General features: G+C 38.9%; 1 protein-coding gene across 1 annotated transcript in view; it reads left to right on the top strand.

The window, feature by feature from the left end:
• The first annotated feature begins 1615 nt into the window (after positions 1–1615).
• Positions 1616–21843, top strand: part of LURAP1L (leucine rich adaptor protein 1 like) — a 46467-nt gene continuing 26239 nt past the window's right edge. The window contains exon 1 of the mRNA XM_052645395.1: positions 1616–1921. Within this exon, the coding sequence (XP_052501355.1) occupies positions 1616–1921 (306 nt within the window). The remainder of the gene's footprint in view (positions 1922–21843) is intronic.

Raw genomic sequence — 21843 nt, 5'->3', positions numbered from 1 at the left:
TCTTGGATATGGCTCTGCTAAAAACATACTCTGAGATGTACCTGCCCATGTTCTCATATGTGTAAAACCTGAGTGATATCTCTGGGAAAGACCAAGAACACAAGTACTTATTTGTCCCAGAAAGAGAGGGGTCCCTATTTTGAAAAATCCTAATGGAATCCCAAATAGTAGTTTAGTAGACTGAAAAACAGTACCCTCTGCTTGAAGATTCTTAACACAAATTCAATGTTAAATCAAAACTATAATCTACAGAGTTCATAATAACTTATTTGGTAGAAGTTTCTCAGATCCATAGATGGCATGCTTTGGGTTTCTTTTAAATAGCTGGAAAAAAAAAAAAAAGATAAATTACCAAAGACAACTTTTTACCAGTTAGATTCAATATTCTTCCTCCATAATTAAGGTAAAAGTATATCAGCAACTTTCCCCTTTTAAAATCTACCACTCAGTAATCATATAGATTATTCTGGCTATTTAATTTTTCACATTTGCTTGTGCTGCCATAGTGTAACGTTTGATAAGACGATTAACTTTGGTTGTACACTCTCAATGAACTTTTGGTGGAATTATTACACCTTACATTAGTACAAAATTATTAGGAGAGGCTTCTCTGAAGCAAAATTTTTGCCATATAGGAAGATGAGGGATGGGGAATGATACTATAGCTAAAGACATTTTTCTGCCTCTAATATTTGTTACCAGTTCTAGACGTTGTAGTTACCCGGCAATTTTGAAAAACTGAACCTTTAAGTCTAATCAAAGTGTAGGTGCTTTCAACTAAGATAGGACGTTGAAACTACAGGGAGCAGCAGGGGTGGGAAATTTTCTGTTGCTCTTCTTGCCTATGCTTTACGGTACAAGGGTTGGCCCTGGTTTGGTCCACCTGCCAGCAGAGTTTAAAGTTTCCGAGGCTTGGAGGAACACAATGACTTGGATCTAACAGCCTAAATGGGGAGATGGGAATTTCTGCAGCATTGAGGAAGCCGTTAAACTGTTAAGCAAACTTTTTTATTTTTTTTTAATGTGTCTGGGCACACGACAGACCTCTTCTCTCGTGGACCAGAAATTATTTCTGATAATCCAGAATATACCACAAGCTTGAAGACATATGGCTGGGAAATGAAACAACCCTGGAGTGTGGCCACATCATTATTTTGTGTCGCATGGTACCAGATGGGCAGTCGGTGAATGGCGCTGGGATGTGAATGGACAGTTTTATAACGTGAATATTTCCCCCAATAGAGCTGAAACAGACATTTCCCTCTCTTGTCTTTTGGTCTCTAGCACTCGGAATTTCCCCCTCTCTGCAATATCAATTAACTCAACTTTGCAGTGGGGTGGCCAAAAAGGAAGAGGATGAAGAGGGCTTTATAATCTTGTAAGTGCTGGGCGAGTCACAGCGCCCCGGGAACTGCGGCTGCGACCCGCCGCGTCCTGTGCGGATTTCAGGACTTAAACCGCGCGCAGGCGGCTATGGAGTGGACAGTGCATTTGAACCACTGAGGACAGACACCCGGGCTCGGGAGGGGTGTGCCGATCTCCAGGCAGCCTTGGAGGCCGCTGCTGACTCTCATCGGTGGTATTTTATTACCATTTTCATCGTTCTTGAAAAGTCATGGAAGACGGCCCGCTGCCCGACCTCAGAGACATCGAGCTGAAGCTGGGACGCAAAGTGCCCGAGAGCCTAGTGCGCTCGCTCCGTGGGGAGGAGCCGGTTCCCCCGGAGAGGGACAGAGACCCCGGAGAGGGGAGCGGGGGCGGCGGCAGCGGTTGCAGCAGCAGCAGCAGCTGCTGCAGTTTCCCTCTCTCCTTGTCGTCCTCCTCTTCATCCTCCCCAACCTCTGGCTCCCCACGACCCAGCCACTCCAGTAGCACCCTGGAGAGGCTGGAAACCAAGCTTCACCTCCTCAGGCAAGAGATGGTGAGTGTGGTGCGCCCGGCTGTGGGAGTGGGAACCCGGTCAGCAAGACCCGGGAGGTGGAGCAGGGGAGAGAGGGCGACTGGGGCGCCGAGCAGAGGGCTGGGTGCATGGGAAACACTGGTGAGAGGGGCGCGCAGCGGGCGCGCATATGGATGTAGCTGCGGGAAGCTTGTTTACGGGAGACTGCTGAGTCGCAGTTCGCAGTTCGCTAAGACCGGAAAGCCTGCCCTGCTCTGTGTACTTTCTGAAGCCAACTCGCTGCTACCGGCTCTGACCATTCAGCTGCCGGTCCACAGCCTCCCAGGCGTAAACCCGCCCGAGGGTCTGCAGTTACTGCACGCATCTGAGGCCTTCTGTCTGCAGTTTACACTTTCGTTTCCAAACGTGGGTCGGTCCGTCGTGCTTATTGCAAAAACACTTCCTGGTTTGCCGAAAGGTGGCGCGGCGGGGTCCCTGCAGCCCTTCTTCCTGGCTCACTCCTCTTACACCACTGCTGCTCCCGCCCTTTGGTGCAACCCCCAAGCCACTGTGGAGCTGATTCCCCACTGCTGGTTCTGAAAACAATGGCTCAGTCGTCCTCGATGTCCTCATGAATAGCTTGTTTCACGGTTGATCCGAAAGAGCAGGTGATCCCCAGGCCCAGGGATTTGCTAATAACCACTTCCTACCCTTCCCCCTCAGTCCTCAATCTGCAATTGTTTTCTGTGCTGTTTGCAAACGTTAGCCTAAGAATAGGACAATGGGGCTAACAAGGGTCCTAGAATACTTGTTATCCCGGATGTACTTAGAGAGAGACACTTTATTTACTTGCCGTGAACTCGGGCAAATTACTTAACCTCTCTGGACCTCGGTTTATTTTTTACAATGAACTGGTTGGAGGAAATGATTCCTTCCCAAATCCTTTTAAGATGACCACACCACAAAACCGCATTTCCCACCAGCTTGGGAATGAGGAAAGTAACAACAGGAGCCTCAGCCACTTCTACATACATCCTATCTATAGGGGCTTTGCATGAAGAAGAAGTAACCGGTAATGTTACCCTAGCTCCTCTCTTTTTGCAGTTGGAATTCTGGGAGGGAATAAATTCCACAGCATAAAGTAATCTTGGCAAACATATTTGTACAAAAAGCCATTCTTCAGAGATCATGTCCTACATTCAGAATTTTTACCACACTATCAACAAAAGGGCTCCAAAAACCTCTCTTAAGATCTCTTAAACTGGTCTACTTAAGAACTTTACTTTTTATGCCTCAAGTATTCATTTTCTTCCCAACTGGAATGCACCAGATGTTGAAAGCAAACATGTAGAGATTCATACATACATAGTTCTATGTATGCATGGCAAAGATATCATTACTCTATTCACTCTTACGATATTTCACTAAATATATACACACACCACAGGTTATACATATTACTCAATAATTATTCAGTAAGCACATTTACTATATCTGGTAATTAACCAGGTGTTCAAAATACACAACATAAAAGTTCAAGGAGCCTATTTGCTTCTCCTGTTGTTGCTAAGTCACTTCAGTTGTGTCTGACTGTGCAGACCCCATAGACAGCCGCCCACCGGGCTCCCCCGTCCCTGGGATTCTCCAGGCAAGAACACTGGAGTGGGTTGCCATTTGGGGCTCTCAAATCTCTTGTACTCACCATTTATTATTTATATTAATTGTGTATCAAGCCAAGTGTACTGAAAAATTTTGTAAGATTTTTAGAAAATTGTTATTTTTCAGTGAAAGGTATTTTCTAGCCTTTATTTTTCTCCATGAAAATGTCATAGAAATCTGTTTTCCCAAGCCAGATCTTGCTATATATGATGATTATGTTATATAAATAAATACATTTAAAAATAACAAACAGAAACAGCAACAGCAGGAGCAGATTATTAAATTGACTATACTTTCTACGTTGAAGCATAGTTATATATGCATCTGGGAGGATTTATGCCAGAGCAGATGTTTTTGTCTTCAACTTTGTCCTCTAATAAAGGTCTCCACTGAGCAAATGATAACATTAACACTGGCCATGGGAGTTTAGAGGGAAGGAATCAAAAACAGGTATATTCCCCTGCCAATGAGATAATTTTCCCCCATTTTATGTAACTCTTGTGGGTGCTAAAACCTCCAGCTTCAGCATAATTGCAAAGCAACATATTTGTTTTTATGTAGACTTGGCACTTTTGTTATAAATGTGGAACAGATGTAGTTGTACAGTTCTTTCTGTCTCCTAACATCCTCCTGAAGAGAAGTTGGGGTGAGTCCTCTGTGAATTGTATGTTCTTTTCTGCCCTCTCCTGTGAGCACTGAGTCAGCCTGTTTGGACTTATGCCTGACCCACATTTTATGCTCATTACTTTGTGTTCACAGATTTTTCTTCTGGATGATCTGGAATTATTAGGCTTGGGTCTTGCCCTCAGAACTCCTTCCTATGAAACACCTTAGTCTTGTACAAGACTTTCTGGACACTTGCAGGAATTAAGACTTCCTTCTTTTCCTCTTAAAATGTATGTGCTAACCATTGACAAAAGGCACCATAGACTTTTCTAAGATAGAATCTCAACACTTTGAGTTCTTGACACACACCTGGTTTTCTCATTGTCTCTCTCTCATCTCCTTTTATGATTTTGTGAATCATTACCTTAACTCTTATCTGTAAATATTACAATCAAAGCTCTTAGACGTCTGTGAGACTCAGGTTTAAAGGAAGGAAGATGAAAGAGATTGAAGTGGGAAGGAGCTGTTTCTGTGGCCAAACTTCTTAACCTTGAAACTCTTGTTAGCAACATGAATAGCATATGTTCACGTGGGAAGGAAGAGTGTGGGAAGGAAAATATTGGAAAAGGAAATTTTCAGGCATATATTTGATTGCTGCTGTTTTTGTTTTAGTTGCTAAGTCATGTCTGACTCTTCTGTGACCCCATAGACTGTAGCCCACCAGGTTCCCCTGTCCATGGGATCTCCCAGGCAAGAATACCAGAGCGGGTTGCCATTTCCTTCTCCAGAGGATCTTCCTGACGCAGGGATGGAACCCATGTCTCTTGCATTGGCAGATGGATTCTTTACCACCTAGCCACCAGGGAAGCCCATATATTTGATACAGTAGGGCAATTCAGAGTAACCATCAGGATATTTTTGAGAGGGAGCACATTTTCCCAATGGGTAAAATATTTTTCAATTTAGAGATAAGGAAATTTGACAATACAATAAGCAAATGCAGGGATATATATAGGAAATTTATAACAAAGTTGGAAATAGATGTCTGATGTCTTGTACAAAGTCTGCCCAGTAATATTTGTTCACTGCTCTTCAGTTCACAGAGTGTTTTACTATCTGCCATTATTATTTGAGTCTCAGGTCATAACTGAGAAAGAAGTATCTTCACATTTTGGGAATGAGATCATTGTGGCTTAGAGGTGGTTGAGGAAACAGGCCAGGGTCACACAGCTAGTTAGTAAACAGAATCACAATTTGAATGCATATCATCTGACTCCATGTACTATGCTTTTCCCCCATTCTAGTCTGCATCCCAATAAATTCTCTTCAAAATGCAGAATAATTTTTATAAATCTGTGATAAGTCACAACCCCTACCTACAGTACTTAAAGGACCAACAAAAAGAAGTCATCATGATGTCATGTCATGGGTAGTTTCAGATATTGGTTCATTCAATAACCAACAGATATTTATTAACTGCCAACAATGTACCAGGCCTGCCTTGAGACATTGGGGATTTGGTACAAAATGCTTACTTTAAAAAGTCAGTCTTTGGAGGCTCTGCCCTATATTTGGAATTTTCATTCTACTATCTATGCAGACTCCACTTGCAAAGGTTTCTTAAGAATAAGAGTTAAAATATTGCTTATCAAATACTGTTCTAAGTTTTAGAATGTCACATAATATCTGAAATATTTTTCTAATTAATGTAAATAATCTCTGTCAAAGTCTGTGTTTACCAGTTAGTAGTAAATTTTATACTGCTGTTTTCTTTAACAAGATGTTCCAGGGATTTTAGTGTTATCTCAATAACATCTGTACCATACCTCTAGTTTAAGACTGAACATTATGTGTGTTGATTTACTCTGGAAAAATTTTGAAATGTATAAGGTTATAATGGTAATCACTCAAGAATCAGAGTCCGGAGTTAGAAGGGATCTAATGGACCCACCCAAGTTTGCTTTCCTAAATAATTACTGTTCAGAACAACAAAGTATGCTGAATGAAGTATATACTACCTATTTATGCCACATTCCAGATTTTTGGAATTTTAGTCAATTCTGTGTCATGCTGGAATGGTTAATGCTGTGCCATTAAGAATGACTAATCTGAAAATATTGTTTCCTCATCCCATATTTTAGCAACTATTTTTGCAGCTGTGTAATAGTGAGGGATAAACAATTTCAAGTTATTTGTCTTACTATTAAAGCATTCAAATACTCCACTTAATTCTTCAACTCTTGCTTTAATAAAGTTTTCTAGATAATACCCAGGGCTAGACCCAAACACACATAAATACAAGGCACATAATAATACTAGAACATAAATTGAAAATTTTTGAAAAGGATAGAATTGTATTTGGTTTTTATCAATACTTTCTCTTGTCTATCTTTTCCATGCCCCTTCTCATAACAAATGGTTTGTCTATTTTGTAATAAAAAATAAAGTTACTTTATATTTCCTCAGAAAGTGATAATAATTTCATTAAATTAATTTCACAATTGCTTTGGACATGTTTCAAATTAGGCTAGGAGATTTCTATCATTTGTTCCATAATACTGTTTCAGTAGTATTGTTACTGTTTTATCATGTAGGTTGTTTTTTTTTTGTAATTGGACAAAACTTTATGTAAAACTCTTGGGTAAATACTTGAGAAGTCATACATGGAAGGCATTTTCCTTGATGAGTTCACAGGACAGCTGAAAAGATAAGACGGGGATATAATTTTGCCAGGGAAAGATTACAAACCAATATGTCAGTATGCCATAGTAGAAATCGGACATAACTGCTGAGATTAAAAGATAAAGCTCAGGAGATTTCTCCTGACAAATGTGTCTTGTACAAGGAATTAAAAGTGCTGATAACCATGCAAATTAAGGGCTAAATATTAGTGATAAAGACAAAGAGATGAGAAAATCTGATTCCTAAACAGCAGCTTCTTCTGTTATTTTGCACATGGAATGTTGTTATACTTAATCTAATAAATTATGTTGGTTTGTGTTTCCTTACACAGTGACTTAAAACTGACAGCAGTGTAGGCAAAGGTAGTAATTATTCTTTGGTAGAAACACATAGAATTTAGAGGATTTATGAAAAACTTTAAAAAAAAGTAACATATCAAAGAACCGATGAGCCCTGCCCTGTCCCCAGGAATGTACACCAAATGGAAAGAATTACCTTCCATTCAAGTTGTACAACCATACTGCTTCAGTCTTGAGAGACCACAAACTTTATGAGGATTTTTTAACTTCTCATAAAGGATTATGTTTACTTCCTTGGTAGCATAAAAACATTGTTTACCTTCCATTTTATGGTAATGAATCATAATTAAAACACTTTCTCACGTAAGACTTTAGTTTTTGAAGATACTACTTCTGAAACCGTGATTCATGGCTGGAATCTCTGGGATTCCTGACAAGTTGTTATTTTTGTTTCTTTTGGAGGGGGGCAGGGACAGTTCTTTGAAGAACATTCCTTTTTGATTATCTTTTAAAGCTGTTCAGTCACTACTCTAGTGGTGAACCTCTGGTTCGGTAGAGCCTTCTTAAACTTTGGAATTGGACAAGCAGGGATTCCCAGTCAAGCCTAGAGCAAGTCAGAGTGCAGACAAACCACAGGGCCCACCAGCCTGCCAAGGTCCTGAACTCTGTTCTTGCAGAGACTTTTAGTCCATCTTCCCTGGTGGGAGGGCCTGCCCAGTTCTCAGCAACCCTCATTCTAATCTTGGCCCTTTCACTCACTGCTATGTGGCATCTGCAAGTTATGTAACTACTCTAGGACTCTGCTTTCTGTTAACATAGTGATTAAAGCATCTCTCATAAGGCATTGTAAGAATCCAATGAAATATTAAAAAAATCAGCTATTATTGATGCATCCAAAAGCAGTAAGAATGATGACAGTAATAGGTGTTCTGTCAATGACATGGCTGTTCTGTTGATCATACAAGGAGAGTCCTTGATGGGACTGATGAAAGTGCAGGCACCTCTTCTATCAGACTGACCATCACAGCATTTATGCATCAGATCTTCCATCGAGACCACCTTTCCATAAAAAGCAAAAAAGAAACCTGTGAAGCCTTTCCCCAGCTTTAGTGCAAGCAAATTATAGTAGCATAAAGAATTGCAGAACTTAATTTCTTTAGGAAGTCTGAGGAATTGAGACTAGTATTTGGTTACTTATCATGAGACTTTTCTATGTAGAAGGCACTGTGTTAGTTTAACAGTTATATGTACTATCCCATTCTTATAATAATCATAACTAAATATATTATTCACAAATATTTTTTATAGATAAAGCATTGAGGCTTGCTGTTAATGCTCAAAACTACTGAGAGAGTGGGGATAAGCTAGGTTGGGGTCAGAATCTGAGCTTTAAGCCTGTGTTGCTACATTTCACCCTTTAGAGAACCCTGTTGCCCATATTGACACTCAGGTTTAAGTGTACATGTGTGATTGTCTTCTAGAATTTACAAATGAGTTAAACTGTGTGGTTTTTTACCATAAACCCTCCAAAGAGGAAGAAAAACTAAAGACATCTATCTTAGGAACAACCAAGATTTGGACAAACATGTTTAAAATCAGCTTGTTTCCAGTACTTGTACCCTGTCTTTTTGCCACCATCACCAACATTCCCATACATACTTTTGTACAAAAGCTGCTGATGAATTAATGCCCTGCCTTGACTAGCTCAAGGCTCAGAGTTCAATGCTGGAGCTCAATTGTGTTCATGACTTGGAGTTTTAAAAACTTAGCACTGGTAGCATTTTAGTTCCCTGAGACAGTCTCTGAAATTAAGGTTGGCTCTTAGATAACTTACTAGAAAGTAGTAGAAATGAGAAATCCTTACACCTGCCAGGACTTTACAGATATATGCTCAAAACACCTTGATCCAAACTGTGCTCAGTGTAAACTAGTCATAGAATTTCATAAAGAAAAATTATATTTTCAAACATACATTTCAAAAGTCTCAGTCTTTAAAATAAAACCCAAGTAACTCTCCTTTTTAAAAAAGGGAATAAATACTGTGCTCAATATTTATTATGTTAATTTTACAGATAAGGAAACTATGGCTCACAGGGGTTAATCATTTGACTAGGTCACCATAAGTGGTTTCCCAGCCATTCATTCAGACAAGAACCACTGGGTATCTTCTGGATCCAAGTTATTCCCAAGCAGTGCTATATCTCAGCACCATGAAGTGTGCATTTATTGTGAATGGACATTTTCAGAATAATTTCATCACACAACTACCAGTGGATATTTTGGTATCCCTTTAAAATATTATTGTTTCCTATTGAATTTAAATATATGCTCTCTTATTATAAAACTTTCAGTAATATTATATAAAGGAAAACAAAAGTCCCTTTTCACCTACCCTTAACACATCTTCCCTGTTACTCCTTACCGAAAGGAAACCACTGCTGGCAATTTGGTGTGAATCCTCTTGGGTGTTTCTCTATGTCTTTGCCTGCATATATAGGCATATATACACTTACAGAATATAACATGTGTGGATTTCATTTTTCTTATTTTACACAATAATATTTTATTATGTCACCTGGCATTTATTGGATTAGTACAATGTACCAGTTGGCACTGTAAATAGGTTTCATGAATTGTGCCATTTCATTCTCACTCCTAACCCACTTGTGAGGTAAGACCTGTGGGGTGTTAGGTAATATAAACAGATTACTGATAAGAGTTTAAGAAATATTTATCTAGTCAATTTGTATCTTATTCTGTCAATTGACTTACATGAATCTCAACTAGTCACTCATTAAAATGCAAAAGCCATTAGTTTGCTTTTAATAATAAATTATTATCCAAATATTCAGTAGTTCTTTTAGAATCAAATTCTACCCATAGAAATCTGACTTAATCAGACCACTCCATCACTCCTTTGAAGAAAGTAACCAAGTCTTCAAACTGGAATGTACTTCTCATCAGTCACTTGCCATTTAACATAATCTCTGTGTTGAGCTTTTTTAATAATAATATCAACAAAACTTTTTAAAGTTGGGTCAGAATGCTAACATGGCACAAGATGATTCATGCCACATCCAGGAACTAGAATGGCCATCCTTAAAACTAAAGTGCCTCTGTGGTCATATCTCAAAACCATCTTAGATTTGTTCAGACTTTGGAAGGCTCATGAGGACAAAACAGATTCTACTCGCAGAGGTCAGGCATAATCATAACACTGGATTCTTTATTTGAAGAAATAACTAATATCCTTCAAGCTGATTCTTACATGAAAGTGATGTATAAAAGTAGAGCTATACTGCTGACCAATTTGCCCTCTCCATGAAGGCACATCTTGTGGAGAGTTGGAAGATTGCAAAGCAAAAAATCCTAAGAGTGAGACATTAAAGGGCTTCCCAGGTGGCACGAGTGGTAAAGAAACTGCCTGCCAAGGCAGGAGACACAAGAGATGCAGGTTCAATCCCTGGGTCAGGAAGATCCTCTGGAGGAGGGCATGGCAACCCACTCCAGTATTCTTGCCTGGAAAATCCCATGGCCAGACAAGCCTGGAGGGCTACAGTCCATGAGGTCGCAAAGAGTCAGACATGACTGAAGCAACTTAGCATGCACACACACAACACAACTTCTTGTCCTGCATGAACTATATCCAGGTTGCTGAATAGGCCTGGAACATACTTTCACAAAAACAACATCTGAAATTATTATTGCCCAAGTAGGAAATGATCATTTCAACACTGACAAATCCTTTCTATTGAGTAGGGTGAATTACAAATCAACTGACTCCTTAGGATCTTAGTTGCAATGGCTGATGGTAATCGTGGACAAGACCACCACAAGGAAGGTAATGGACTGGACGACTACTTTGAGAACATTTACCAGCATTCCACAGTTTCCTCCTATGAGCCCATGCCTCCTGCCAGAAATAGGTGGGTAGAAAATATTGACTCTGATAGATTTTACATAGGATTTCAGTGAGAAAAGCAGTCATTGCTCAGAATGCAGAAAAGGACAAAAGTAATTGCTTATAGACAAACAAAGCCCTTTATAGGATTTCATGGGTAAGCATCTGAAAACATACTGTAGCCTCTTACCATCTTACAAAGGAAAGGAAATGAAAGTGAAGTTGTTCAGTCGCATCCGACTTTGCAACCCCATGGACTGTAGCCTACCAGGCTCCTCTGTCCGTGGGATTTTCCAGGCAAGAGTACTGGAGTGGGTTGCCATTTCCTTCTCCAGGGGATCTTCCTGACCCAGGGATTGAAGCCGGGTCTCCCGCATTGCAGGCAGATTCTTTACCAGCTGAGCCACCAGGGAAGCCACTTACCATCTTACAAGATGATGATAAAATAGTGGTGCCAGAAGGCCACCAGTTTCATCACTTAAATCAGTGATTTTATAACCACACTATAAAACTTAATGATTTAATGGTATTTGAAATATTGTTCATTGACACAATTTTTCTGCAGAAAAAGCACATGATTCTTTAAGATATATTTATAAATCTCTGGAGCTAAAGAGTTCCATAATGTAAAAGTCTAATAAAATCCTATGTTCAGTTCAGTTCAGTCGCTTAGTTGTGTCCAACTCTTTGCGACCCCATGAACCACAGCATGCCAGGCCTCCCTGTCCATCACCAACTCCTGGAGTTTACCCAAACTCATGTCCATTGAGTCGGTGATGCCATCCAACCATCTCATCCTCTGTCATCCCCTTCTCCTCCCACCCTCAATCTTTCCCAGCATCAGGGTCTTTTCCAATGAGTCAGCACTTCGCATCAGGTGGCCAAAGTATTGGAGTTCCAGCTTCAACATCAGTCCTTCCAATGAATACCCAGGACTGATCTCCTTTAGGATGGACTGGTTGGATCTTCTTGCAGTCAAGAGTCTTCTCCAACACCACAGTTCAAAAGCATCAGTTCTTCAGCGCTCAGCTTTCCTTATAGTCCAACTCTCACATCCTTACATGACTACTGGAAAAACCATAGCCTTGACTAGACGGACCTTTGTTGACAAAGTGATGTCTCTGCTTTTTAATATGCTGTCTAGGTTGGTCATAATTTTCCTTCCAAGGAGTAAGCGTCTTTTAATTTCATGGCTGCAGTCACCATCTGCAGTGATTTTGGAGCCCCCCCCCAAATAAAGTCAGCCACTGTTTCCACTGTTTCCCTATCTATATGTACATGACTTCATTTGTCACTTTGTATTTGGGCCAAATCTTGGCTGTATATTTCAGTTTGGTTAAGAAAACGACTATCTTCTTCTCCCTCTCTATAATAATCCTGAGGGCAGAAGCTATGATTAAGCACTTCTTCTGTCTCCCTAACGCCCAAGCAATCATTTAGGACTCAGCATTTGTTTAATGTGTAAATCAAAGTACATCTGAGTCCTGGTTCTAATTTTTGGCTTTGGAAGGCATTAACAACATTGCCTTTAGGGACTCGAACATAGAACCCCAATCCCTCCACTGCTTCCCACCAGCCATGCCCAGTCACCTGGAACTTAAGTTCTTAGTTAAGAAAGACAGACATTTTTCTTCCTAATATCTGTTACTGTGACACTTGACTTAAGAGAGAGAAACAGGAGGGAGGGTGGGGAGAAGAGAGAGGAAGTGGGGTAAGGAGGTTGAAGAAAAGGAGGAAGGAAAAGAAAAGAACCTTTTTTCCTCTGTGAAGTGATGCAGAAGAATTTTTCTTGGTTTCAGGACCTATTCTATTCTCACATATGGTCAGTTTCAGAATCTGTTACTCTCAGGGATACTGGCCACATAGGAATGAAAGGATGTTTTTCATCTCCATTAGGTGCACAAAGAAATGCACATTTTAGTTTCTGCCATCTTCTTTTCCTATTCTGGAATGAGGTTCTGAAGTCCCAGAGTTAAAAAAAAAAAAAAAAAAGGAACTTAAAGAGAGACATCATTTATAATATTATATACAATACATATTGATATATAACACAGTTTATGTGGTTTTGGTTGAAAATGATAATTATTTTGCAGTCCACCCTGGTACTCAGAGAACACTGATTTCTTGGGCATACTCCTCTGCCTCTCCTTGGCACATCCTCAATACAGACTTGGGAACACTGTGTCTGAGGTGTTTAAGGCAGTCTGCAAACTCGCAGTGAACATCATCAGCAATGTCCAGACGGGTAAATTAGATTGACGGAATGAGAAAAGTTAGGTTTCTTCAGGATTTATTATAAGATTCTAGAACTGGAGACTGTTTCAAAGAATGAACCAAGTTTTCGGTTTTTAATTTGTAACTAGATTTCAAAGATGAAAAATGGCTATCAGATATGTTCAGTTCAGTTCAGTCGCTCAGTCGTGTCCGACTCTTTGTGACCTCATGAATCGCAGAACGCCAGGCCTCCCTGCCCATCACCAACTCCTGGAGTTCACTCAGACTCACGTCCATTGAGTCAGTGATGCCATCCAGCCATCTCATCCTTTATCGTCCCCTTCTCCTCCTGCCCCCAATCCTTCCCAGCATCAGATACCTTAGTATCACTACTAACCTAGCAACTGCATGGGTTTCCTTCAGAATTTTTTTGTCCCTATGTGAACTTTTAAATACTACTCACTTTCCCAAAGTGGTTTTGGTTTTATTCCCCTCCAAGAAGCTACACTGCATGGTCTTTTGCTGCTTTTAATCTTCCTACTTCTTGTTTATATTACCAACAGGAAAAATTTACAAATATGTGGGGAATTTTTTCAAAACTGTATTTTAAAATAATTTTGGACTTTACATAAAAGCTACAAAAACAGTCCTGAAATCATGGAGAAGGCAATGGCACCCCACTCCAGTACTCTTGCCTGGAAAATCCCATGGACGGAGGAGCCTGGTAGGTCCATGGGGTCGCTAAGAGCCGGACACGACTGAGCGAATTCACTCTCACTTTTCACTTTCATGCATTGGAGAAGGAAATGGTAACCCACTCCAGTGTTCTTGCCTGGAGAATCCCAGGGACGGGGGAGCCTGGTGGGCTGCTGTCTATGGGGTCACGCAGAGTCAGACACGACTGAAGCGACTTAGCAGCAGCAGCAGCAAGCTCTCCCACATCCTCCTACACACATATCCACATACACATATGGATGTTTAACTTTCCCTTAAACATTCTTCAACTTAAAAGTTTCCCTCTAGATACTTCAGTGAAAGTTTCAGCACAAGAAATTATAAATATTGCCCTTCCTCCCTCCTATGTATAGTATATTCATAATTAATGACTGACATCACTTTTTCCTGCTGAATTTAGACCTGTCCTAAGAATATTTTTCAACAGAGCACTACAGGTGGCCACCTCACATCAATCAGAAGCATACCTCAGGCCAGCACTCAGTTAAATTGTACACGTGTGTCTACCTGAAGCATATTTGGGGCAATTGGAAGAATATGCTCTCAATTTCCTACCTTCCTATTGACTTAATGCCAGAAACCCTGTTTTTACAAAATCATCTTTTCAGACAGAGTTTGAGCTCCATATGAAAAAATGAAACGGTAACTGGAAGATTTTGGACACTAGGTAGTATTCAGAAAATACATTTTGAATGTTAGACACTTTCTACTACTGATATTTAAGCTGTATAGGGGCAAGGATGCTGGAAGCTAGTTTTGTTAAGTGAGGAAGAGCAGAGAAGACTATGCAGGAAAAGTAAATACCCTTTTAGCATTTTTTTTTTTTTGTCTAAGAAAATATTTCTCCTTGGAATTGTTATTTTGCACTGTAAACCATAGTTTACAAAGCATTTTCACATATGCTATCTTCCTTTCTCAGTCATGGGGTTATGAGGTTACAACAACTAGACAGTGAATGTAACATTTGCAGCATATGCTATTTTACAATGTTTATAGCATTCATTTGTTAAAGTATAGTATCTGCCTAGTAAATGTGGCTAATAATAATAGACTTCTGCCTGATATTATACTCACTTGGCTAAAGAAGTAATAAATCAAGCTTTGCTATGACCATCATCTTGTTATATTAAATTTAGTATTTAAAATTCAGACAAGCCCCTTTGGGGGATTATGCTGTTGCTAAGTCGCTTCAGTCGTGTCCGACTCTGGGCGACCCCATAGACAGCAGCCCACCAGGCTCCCCCGTCCCTGGGATTCTCCAGGCAAGAACACTGGAGTGGGTTGCCATTATATTCAATAGTAAAATCCATATATTGAAATAAGTCTTGAAAAATGCCCACTTGTTTTTCCTTTACTCTGGCTATGTTAAGAGTTTGCCAAGAACTACGGCTCTGACAAGCTTGATGAAAGAGAATTTTAACTTTTATATTCTGCTTGTTAATTTTGAGTTTACTACTTCAGTTTTAAAATTTCCTTTTTTTTTTATTTAAAAATCTTTTCTGTTTCCTTTATAAAGTAATACTTGTTCCAATTATTCCTTATTTGGAAGTTTTTAAAAGTTAGTTTGGAAAAGCCAGAATAAATATGTGAGAAGAAAGTCAGGATAACGAAAAGTTGAGATTTATAGTTTTCTTTCTATGTGTATTTTTGTCAGTGGAAAAAAATGAACTAGAATATGACAAAGATTATTTTGGTAGACATTGGACCCATGAGGATGAACCCACAAGTTTTCATGGGGACCAAACTTACATAAGGACTTAGAAATGGATTTTGAAATTTCCTCCACTCTGTCCAGTTCCCTCCCTCTAACCACCATCCTTCAGCCTATGAAATTATACAGAAATTAAACTGCCATCTCTACCATCATGTGTCCCGCTTCAAGATAATCTGGTACCACAGGGAAATGACATTTGAATTTTTCATATCAGTATGCTTATGCATAATGAAACTATTTTCTTAGATGTCTGTATTGGTATAATTTCTTTGGGTTATTATTTGAGTTGATTTTTATTAGCGTAGTATTGTCCATTGCCTTGATTTGTACTTCAAAGTGGAGTCTGATGAATATCCTGTGGGTCCTGGTAAGCATGTTTTGAACTTGTTCAGTTGCTCACTGGCAGTAATTTTTAATGGCCCTCCTTTCCAACCAAGTTATGGCTTACATTTATAAGTGAGATTAAAAAAACACCAATTTCACAGAAGATGGGAAACTTATTCAGTGAAGCAACTGACTACTTCTATTCTGTTGCAGTTAAAATGTCATCTGGATTCATACATGATAAGAAGTGTTAGTCACTCAGTCATGTTTGACTCTTTGCAACCTCAAGGACCATAGCCCACCAGACTCTTCTGTTCATAGAATTCTCCCAGCAAGAATGCTGGAGTGAGTAGCCCTTCCTTTCTCCAGAGGATGTCCCTGACCCAGGGATCAAACCCTGGTCTCCTGCATTTGCAGGCATGATGAGATTAGGAATTTTGGAGGAATTTTTAAGATCAAGAGATCTTAATGGTTGTCATGTATTGTATTAATGTAGTATTGTTGTTTAGTCGTTAGGTTGTATCATCTCTTCTGTGATCCCATGGACTGTAGCATGTCAAGCTCTCTGTTCATGGGATTTTCCAGGCAAGAATACTGGAGTGGGTTGCCATTTCCTTCTCCAATATTAACATATACTATAGCTTTAAAGGGAATTTAAGAAGACAGTGAAAGAATTTCTTTAAACAGTATTCCTTCCAGTTACAATACAAAGCAGTCTTTTTAGTGAGCCGTAACTTGGCAATAGACAAGGAGAATCCACAGGCTTTGGAGGGTGGTGCCGGCACAAAATGGAATTGCCCAAACATTTTGATTTAATTAATAAACAAAATGAATTCAGAATATTGTCATTAGCAGTCAATAAATTAAACAACAAGGCTAAATTCACCAAAGGATACTACTTTCTGTGTTGGATACTTTTAAATAATCCCAGCACAACTATCTTACCTTATTGGCATTAACAAGCAGGTGGGTTAAAATGATTACTGTTAAGAGTCTGTAACACTTTTACTTAAAGCCATGAATGACTGACTAAGCTTCCTAGGAGCGTTATCAAACGCTCACATTGCTGAGTCGGAAATGGAGATACAGAGACAGAGCGATTTACAGTAGACTGAGACCAGGCCAGACTTCCCACTTCCCAAACCGGTTGTTCCGGATACTGTGGAGCAGCCAACATAAACAGAGGAGATGCATTTCCATTTATATGTTAATTCCCAAAGTCCAGATATCATTATGGGAATGCCCAGTAATTTCTTAATACTAACTGTTGTGTTATGTTTGTTTGCTTTCAGTCTTATGACGAACTGATTCTGTTTGGATTTCACCCAGTATTCCTTCAGGAGAGATACACTGTGCTTTTTTAGTTTTTCTTTTACATCTTTGAGTTGATTTTTTTTGTCAATAGGATCAAATAACTTGAAAAATTTATCTACATGAAACCCAGTGCCTTTTTGTAAGCAGAATTCTGTGCTACTCAAGGACACTAACTCCTCTGAGAACAAATAAAATAAGTGTATACTAAGAATGTCAAGTTGATTCTTGTTAGACTCATTTCCAAATGTGTGAATCTATTTTCTCTCTCTTGACCTTATATATGAAATTAACTTTGCCCCAGCCAGATATTTTAGTTGTTCCAACATCTATAGTAAATATACATCTTTCCAAATCCTCACTCTTTGTTGGCCCTTAAAGACAGATGGAAACTCTCAACTGCAAATCATTTAACTATGTAAATATCCACCCTGGACACTATTCCCCATCTCTGCTTCTAGAAATGTTTTCTAGAATAGAGATCAAGTAAATAAAACACATCCTAAACATCATCTTTATCCCACTACCATATAAACGCCAGGAAAAATACAAATGAATTTCAGACAAGAATTTCAGGTAACTTGTAAATCAATCAGATAAGGCATGAGGTTGTTACTAAAACAATAGCAATATTTAACCTCCACATTATTGAGAATTCTGGTCTAATGCCAAAAGGTTCTGACCCATAATAAAATGTAATTTTCATTGGAAACAAATTATATCTAACTGTTTATACTGTCCATACACACTTATCTTTTACATCTTAATATATCACCCCACCTCAACTTCTTCAGTGTCCTCTGTGTATACTCTTGGCTTGACATTTGTACATGCCATTCCTTTTGTCTGCATCTTTTTTCTTTCCCATCCTCATCCTTCCCACTTCCTCTTAACTCTGATTTTTTATTGTTCCAGTCATATCATGGATAATACTGTATTTTGTTTTTTTTTTTATACCCCTCATAAGATTATAAGTTCTCTCAAAGCCAGAATCTCATTCAGTTATTTCATTTCTAGAATTCAGCAAAGTTTAAGAGCTCAGTAGTGGAGGAATAAATGAATAAAGCTGTCTAGAAAGTAATTAGGAGAATAACTGTCAGTAGAAATATCAGCTTGAGCAAATTTAGGATAGTATAAAGCACTGACTGCCTGTTCAACTGTAATGAGAATGACTGAGGTGGATGAGAAGATTATGCTGGAGTCAATGAAAAGAATATTGGAACAGGAAAATAACCCAAATGAATAGAAAATACTAATCTAAGAAGTTTGAATATGATTTGACTGGCACTAAGGACCAATAGTGGCTACCCACTCCAGTATTCTTGCCTAGAGAATTTCATGGGCAGAGGAGCCTTGTGGACTATATATAGTCCATGGGGTCACAAAGAGTTGGACACAACCAAGCAACCAACACTTTCACTTTTTTCACTAAAGACCATGTAACAAAAGCTGTATTTTTTAATATATTATTTTTCTCTTAAGTTTTCTTGAGAACTAAATGGCTTCCATGTGTTTTACATTATGGGATCCTTAAAGTATGCTGTCTTTTTGAAATACTCATAAACAAGGAGGCACGCTGTTTATTACTGAGCAATGAAAGCATGCAGCAGAATAGCAAAATGACAAAAATATCTCTGGAACAAGGAAAGAGAGAAGACTATACTTATTCAAATAGAAATATGTCAGAAATTTTTGTTTTCTTCCTACTAGGTATAATTTCATAATTACAGATTATATGATTACAATATATGCCCTCAATAAATTTACGTTGCCTTTATTAGTGTGTTGATATTTTCTAAGCAAAAAAATTATGTTTTAAGTATCCAAATGACATTTATCTATGCACTAATTGTATAATTCTGACTGTTTGCTTTATTTTGAAATTAAAGTAGTTTTCTGATTAAAATGTAATATACATTCCTGATACATATTTTAGAAAGTACATAAAATACAAGGAAAAGATGGAGGGACCAAAAAAGTATTACATTACCCTGAGGCCACTAGTGTAACATTTTTGTCTTAAAGTATTTTTCTCCTGTAATTTTTCCTTTGCATTGTTGAAGTTACACCTTATATTTTACTTTTTGTAGCTCATTTTTTTTTTTTTGCTGGACATTGTATTATAAGCCTTTTCCTATATGATCTTTCTAAACTTGATTTTTATTCCCTGAAAAATACTCAGTTTTCTGTGCATTTCCCTAATACTGGATAGTTAACTTGTTTCTTATATTTTTGTTGTAATGATGTAATACTTCCTTAATAATTCCTAGGCAGGCAGAATAACTGTCATTCCTCTTGCAACATGATTTTCCAACTCTTCATTCCTTTTTCTTTTGTCAGACTGAATATTTGCGTAGTTTGTTTTTCTTTAAAGGGTGCATGAATACTATTTTCTGATCTCTTGCAGAGGGGAAAAGAGCAGGTAAGCATCTGCGTGACCACGCATTATAGATCTCAGACTGAATCCCAGCTCCATCAGTTTCCAATTGTATGATGCTGGCAAGTTACAGATCCTCTTTGAGTTGCAATTTGAAGAGGATGATATCCATCAGAGTTTTTGTGAAAATTAGGTGAAATACATAGACACACACACATCATGACCTAGTGCTTTACTAAAAACTAGCCATTATTTTGTATGCAATGATTATTGTTAGAATTCTTTGCTGTCACTTTGGAAGTTATTCTTAACTTATTAAAACTTATTAAACTTATTAAAACTTATTAAATTTTCTAAGTGGGATTATATAAACAATATAACAAAAATTCAAACTGTGAATACTTTTATCAAAATAAAACCTCCACTACATTTAAAAAGCACTGCTTCCAGGATTCCTCCTATTTCTGACATCGGTCACAGGGCTTTACTTATGGTACCTATGCTTATTTCCCAGAATTCAATACATAATCTCCAGCTGCTCTTTATCTGAGCAGTGAATTCTGACACTGTATAACCAGCCTAGAAAGATGCTATTACTGAAGAATGGTAATGGGAATCACTCTGATAAGTTTAGAGAAGCCATATATACAGACTGTTAGGTGGGACCAATGTCAAGTTTTAGCTGATTGCAAGAATAACATCTCTAAATCAGAAGATGGACAATAGGAAAAGAAAAATAAAAATTTCCCTAGTTTTAGAAGAAACTAGACGGAGGAGCCTGGTAGGCTGCAGTCCATGGGGTCACTAAGAGTCGGGCACGACTGAGCGACTTCACTTTCCCTTTTCACTTTCATGCATTGGAGAAGGAAATGGCAACCCACTCCAGTATTCTTGCCTGGAGAATCCCAGGGACAGAGGAGCCTAGTGGGCTGCCTTCTATGGGGTCGCACAGAGTTGGACACGACTGAAGGGACTTAGCAGCAGCAGCAGGCACAACATTGGTTATGTTTTAAATTGCATCCAACAAAATTTTAACTTCTAGACAATGATTATAAATTCTAGTGATATTTGACTGTAAGTCTGAACTTTCATTATAGTAGTTTTGCTTTTATTCTGTATTAAAATATGGGATGGGGACTTCCCTCATAGCTCAGTTGGTAAAGAATCTACTTGCGATGCAGGAGACCCAGGTTCAATCCTTGGGTCAGGAAGATCCCCTGGAGAAGGAAATGGCAACCAACTCCAGTATTCTTGCCTGGAGAATCACATGGACAGAGGAGCCTGGCAGGCTATAGTTCATGGGGTCTCAAGAATCAACATGACTTAGTGACTAAACCACCACCAGCACAATATGGGATGGGGCTTCCCTGATTGTTGTGAAGGACGGGGAAGCCTGGCATGCTATGGTTCATGGGGTCACAAAGAGTTGGACATGACTTAGCGACTCAGCAACAACAATATAGAATGGGGCTTTCCTGATGGCTCAGCGGTAAAGAATCCACTTGCCAATGCAGGAGACTCAGGTTCTATCCCTGGGTCAGGAAGATCCCCTTGAGAAGGAAATGGCATGTTCTTGCTTGGGAAATCACATGGACAGAGGAGGTTGGTGGAGTACACACAGTCCATGGGGTTGCAAAAGAGCCAGATAGACTTAGCAACTAAACAACGACAATAACAATAATAGGATAAGCTGTTGACTTTTAACTTCAGAAAATTCTTCAAGGATTTTATTTCAGTTGGAATTATGTATTTTCTTTAATAGACAGATATCAATAGATATTAATAGCTTTATTAAGAAGATTGACACCCAAAGGAAAAGAAATGATTTGGCATCATCTTTGCTAATTCTGTGGCACACAGTTATATAAAAGCCAGCTATTATGTAGTATAACATGAAAAATGAAAGTGACGTCGCTTAGTTTTGTCCAACTTTTTGCAACTCCATGGACTATAGCCTACCAGGCTCCTCCATCCATGGGATTTCCCAGGCAAGAGTACTGGAGTGGGTTGCCATTTCCTTCTCCAGCTGATCTTCCCGACCCAGGAATCAAACCCGGGTCTTCCACATTGCTGGCAGACTACTGTCCGAGCTACCAGGGAAGCCAATATAACATGTGTGAATGCAAGTATTTTGTTTCTTTT

This window comes from Budorcas taxicolor, chromosome 8, assembly GCF_023091745.1.
Source record: "Budorcas taxicolor isolate Tak-1 chromosome 8, Takin1.1, whole genome shotgun sequence".
In the NCBI taxonomy this organism is placed as follows: Eukaryota; Metazoa; Chordata; class Mammalia; order Artiodactyla; family Bovidae; genus Budorcas; species Budorcas taxicolor.
The sequence above is the reverse complement of the archived record's forward strand: the minus strand, read 5'-3'. Positions and strand labels throughout refer to the sequence as shown.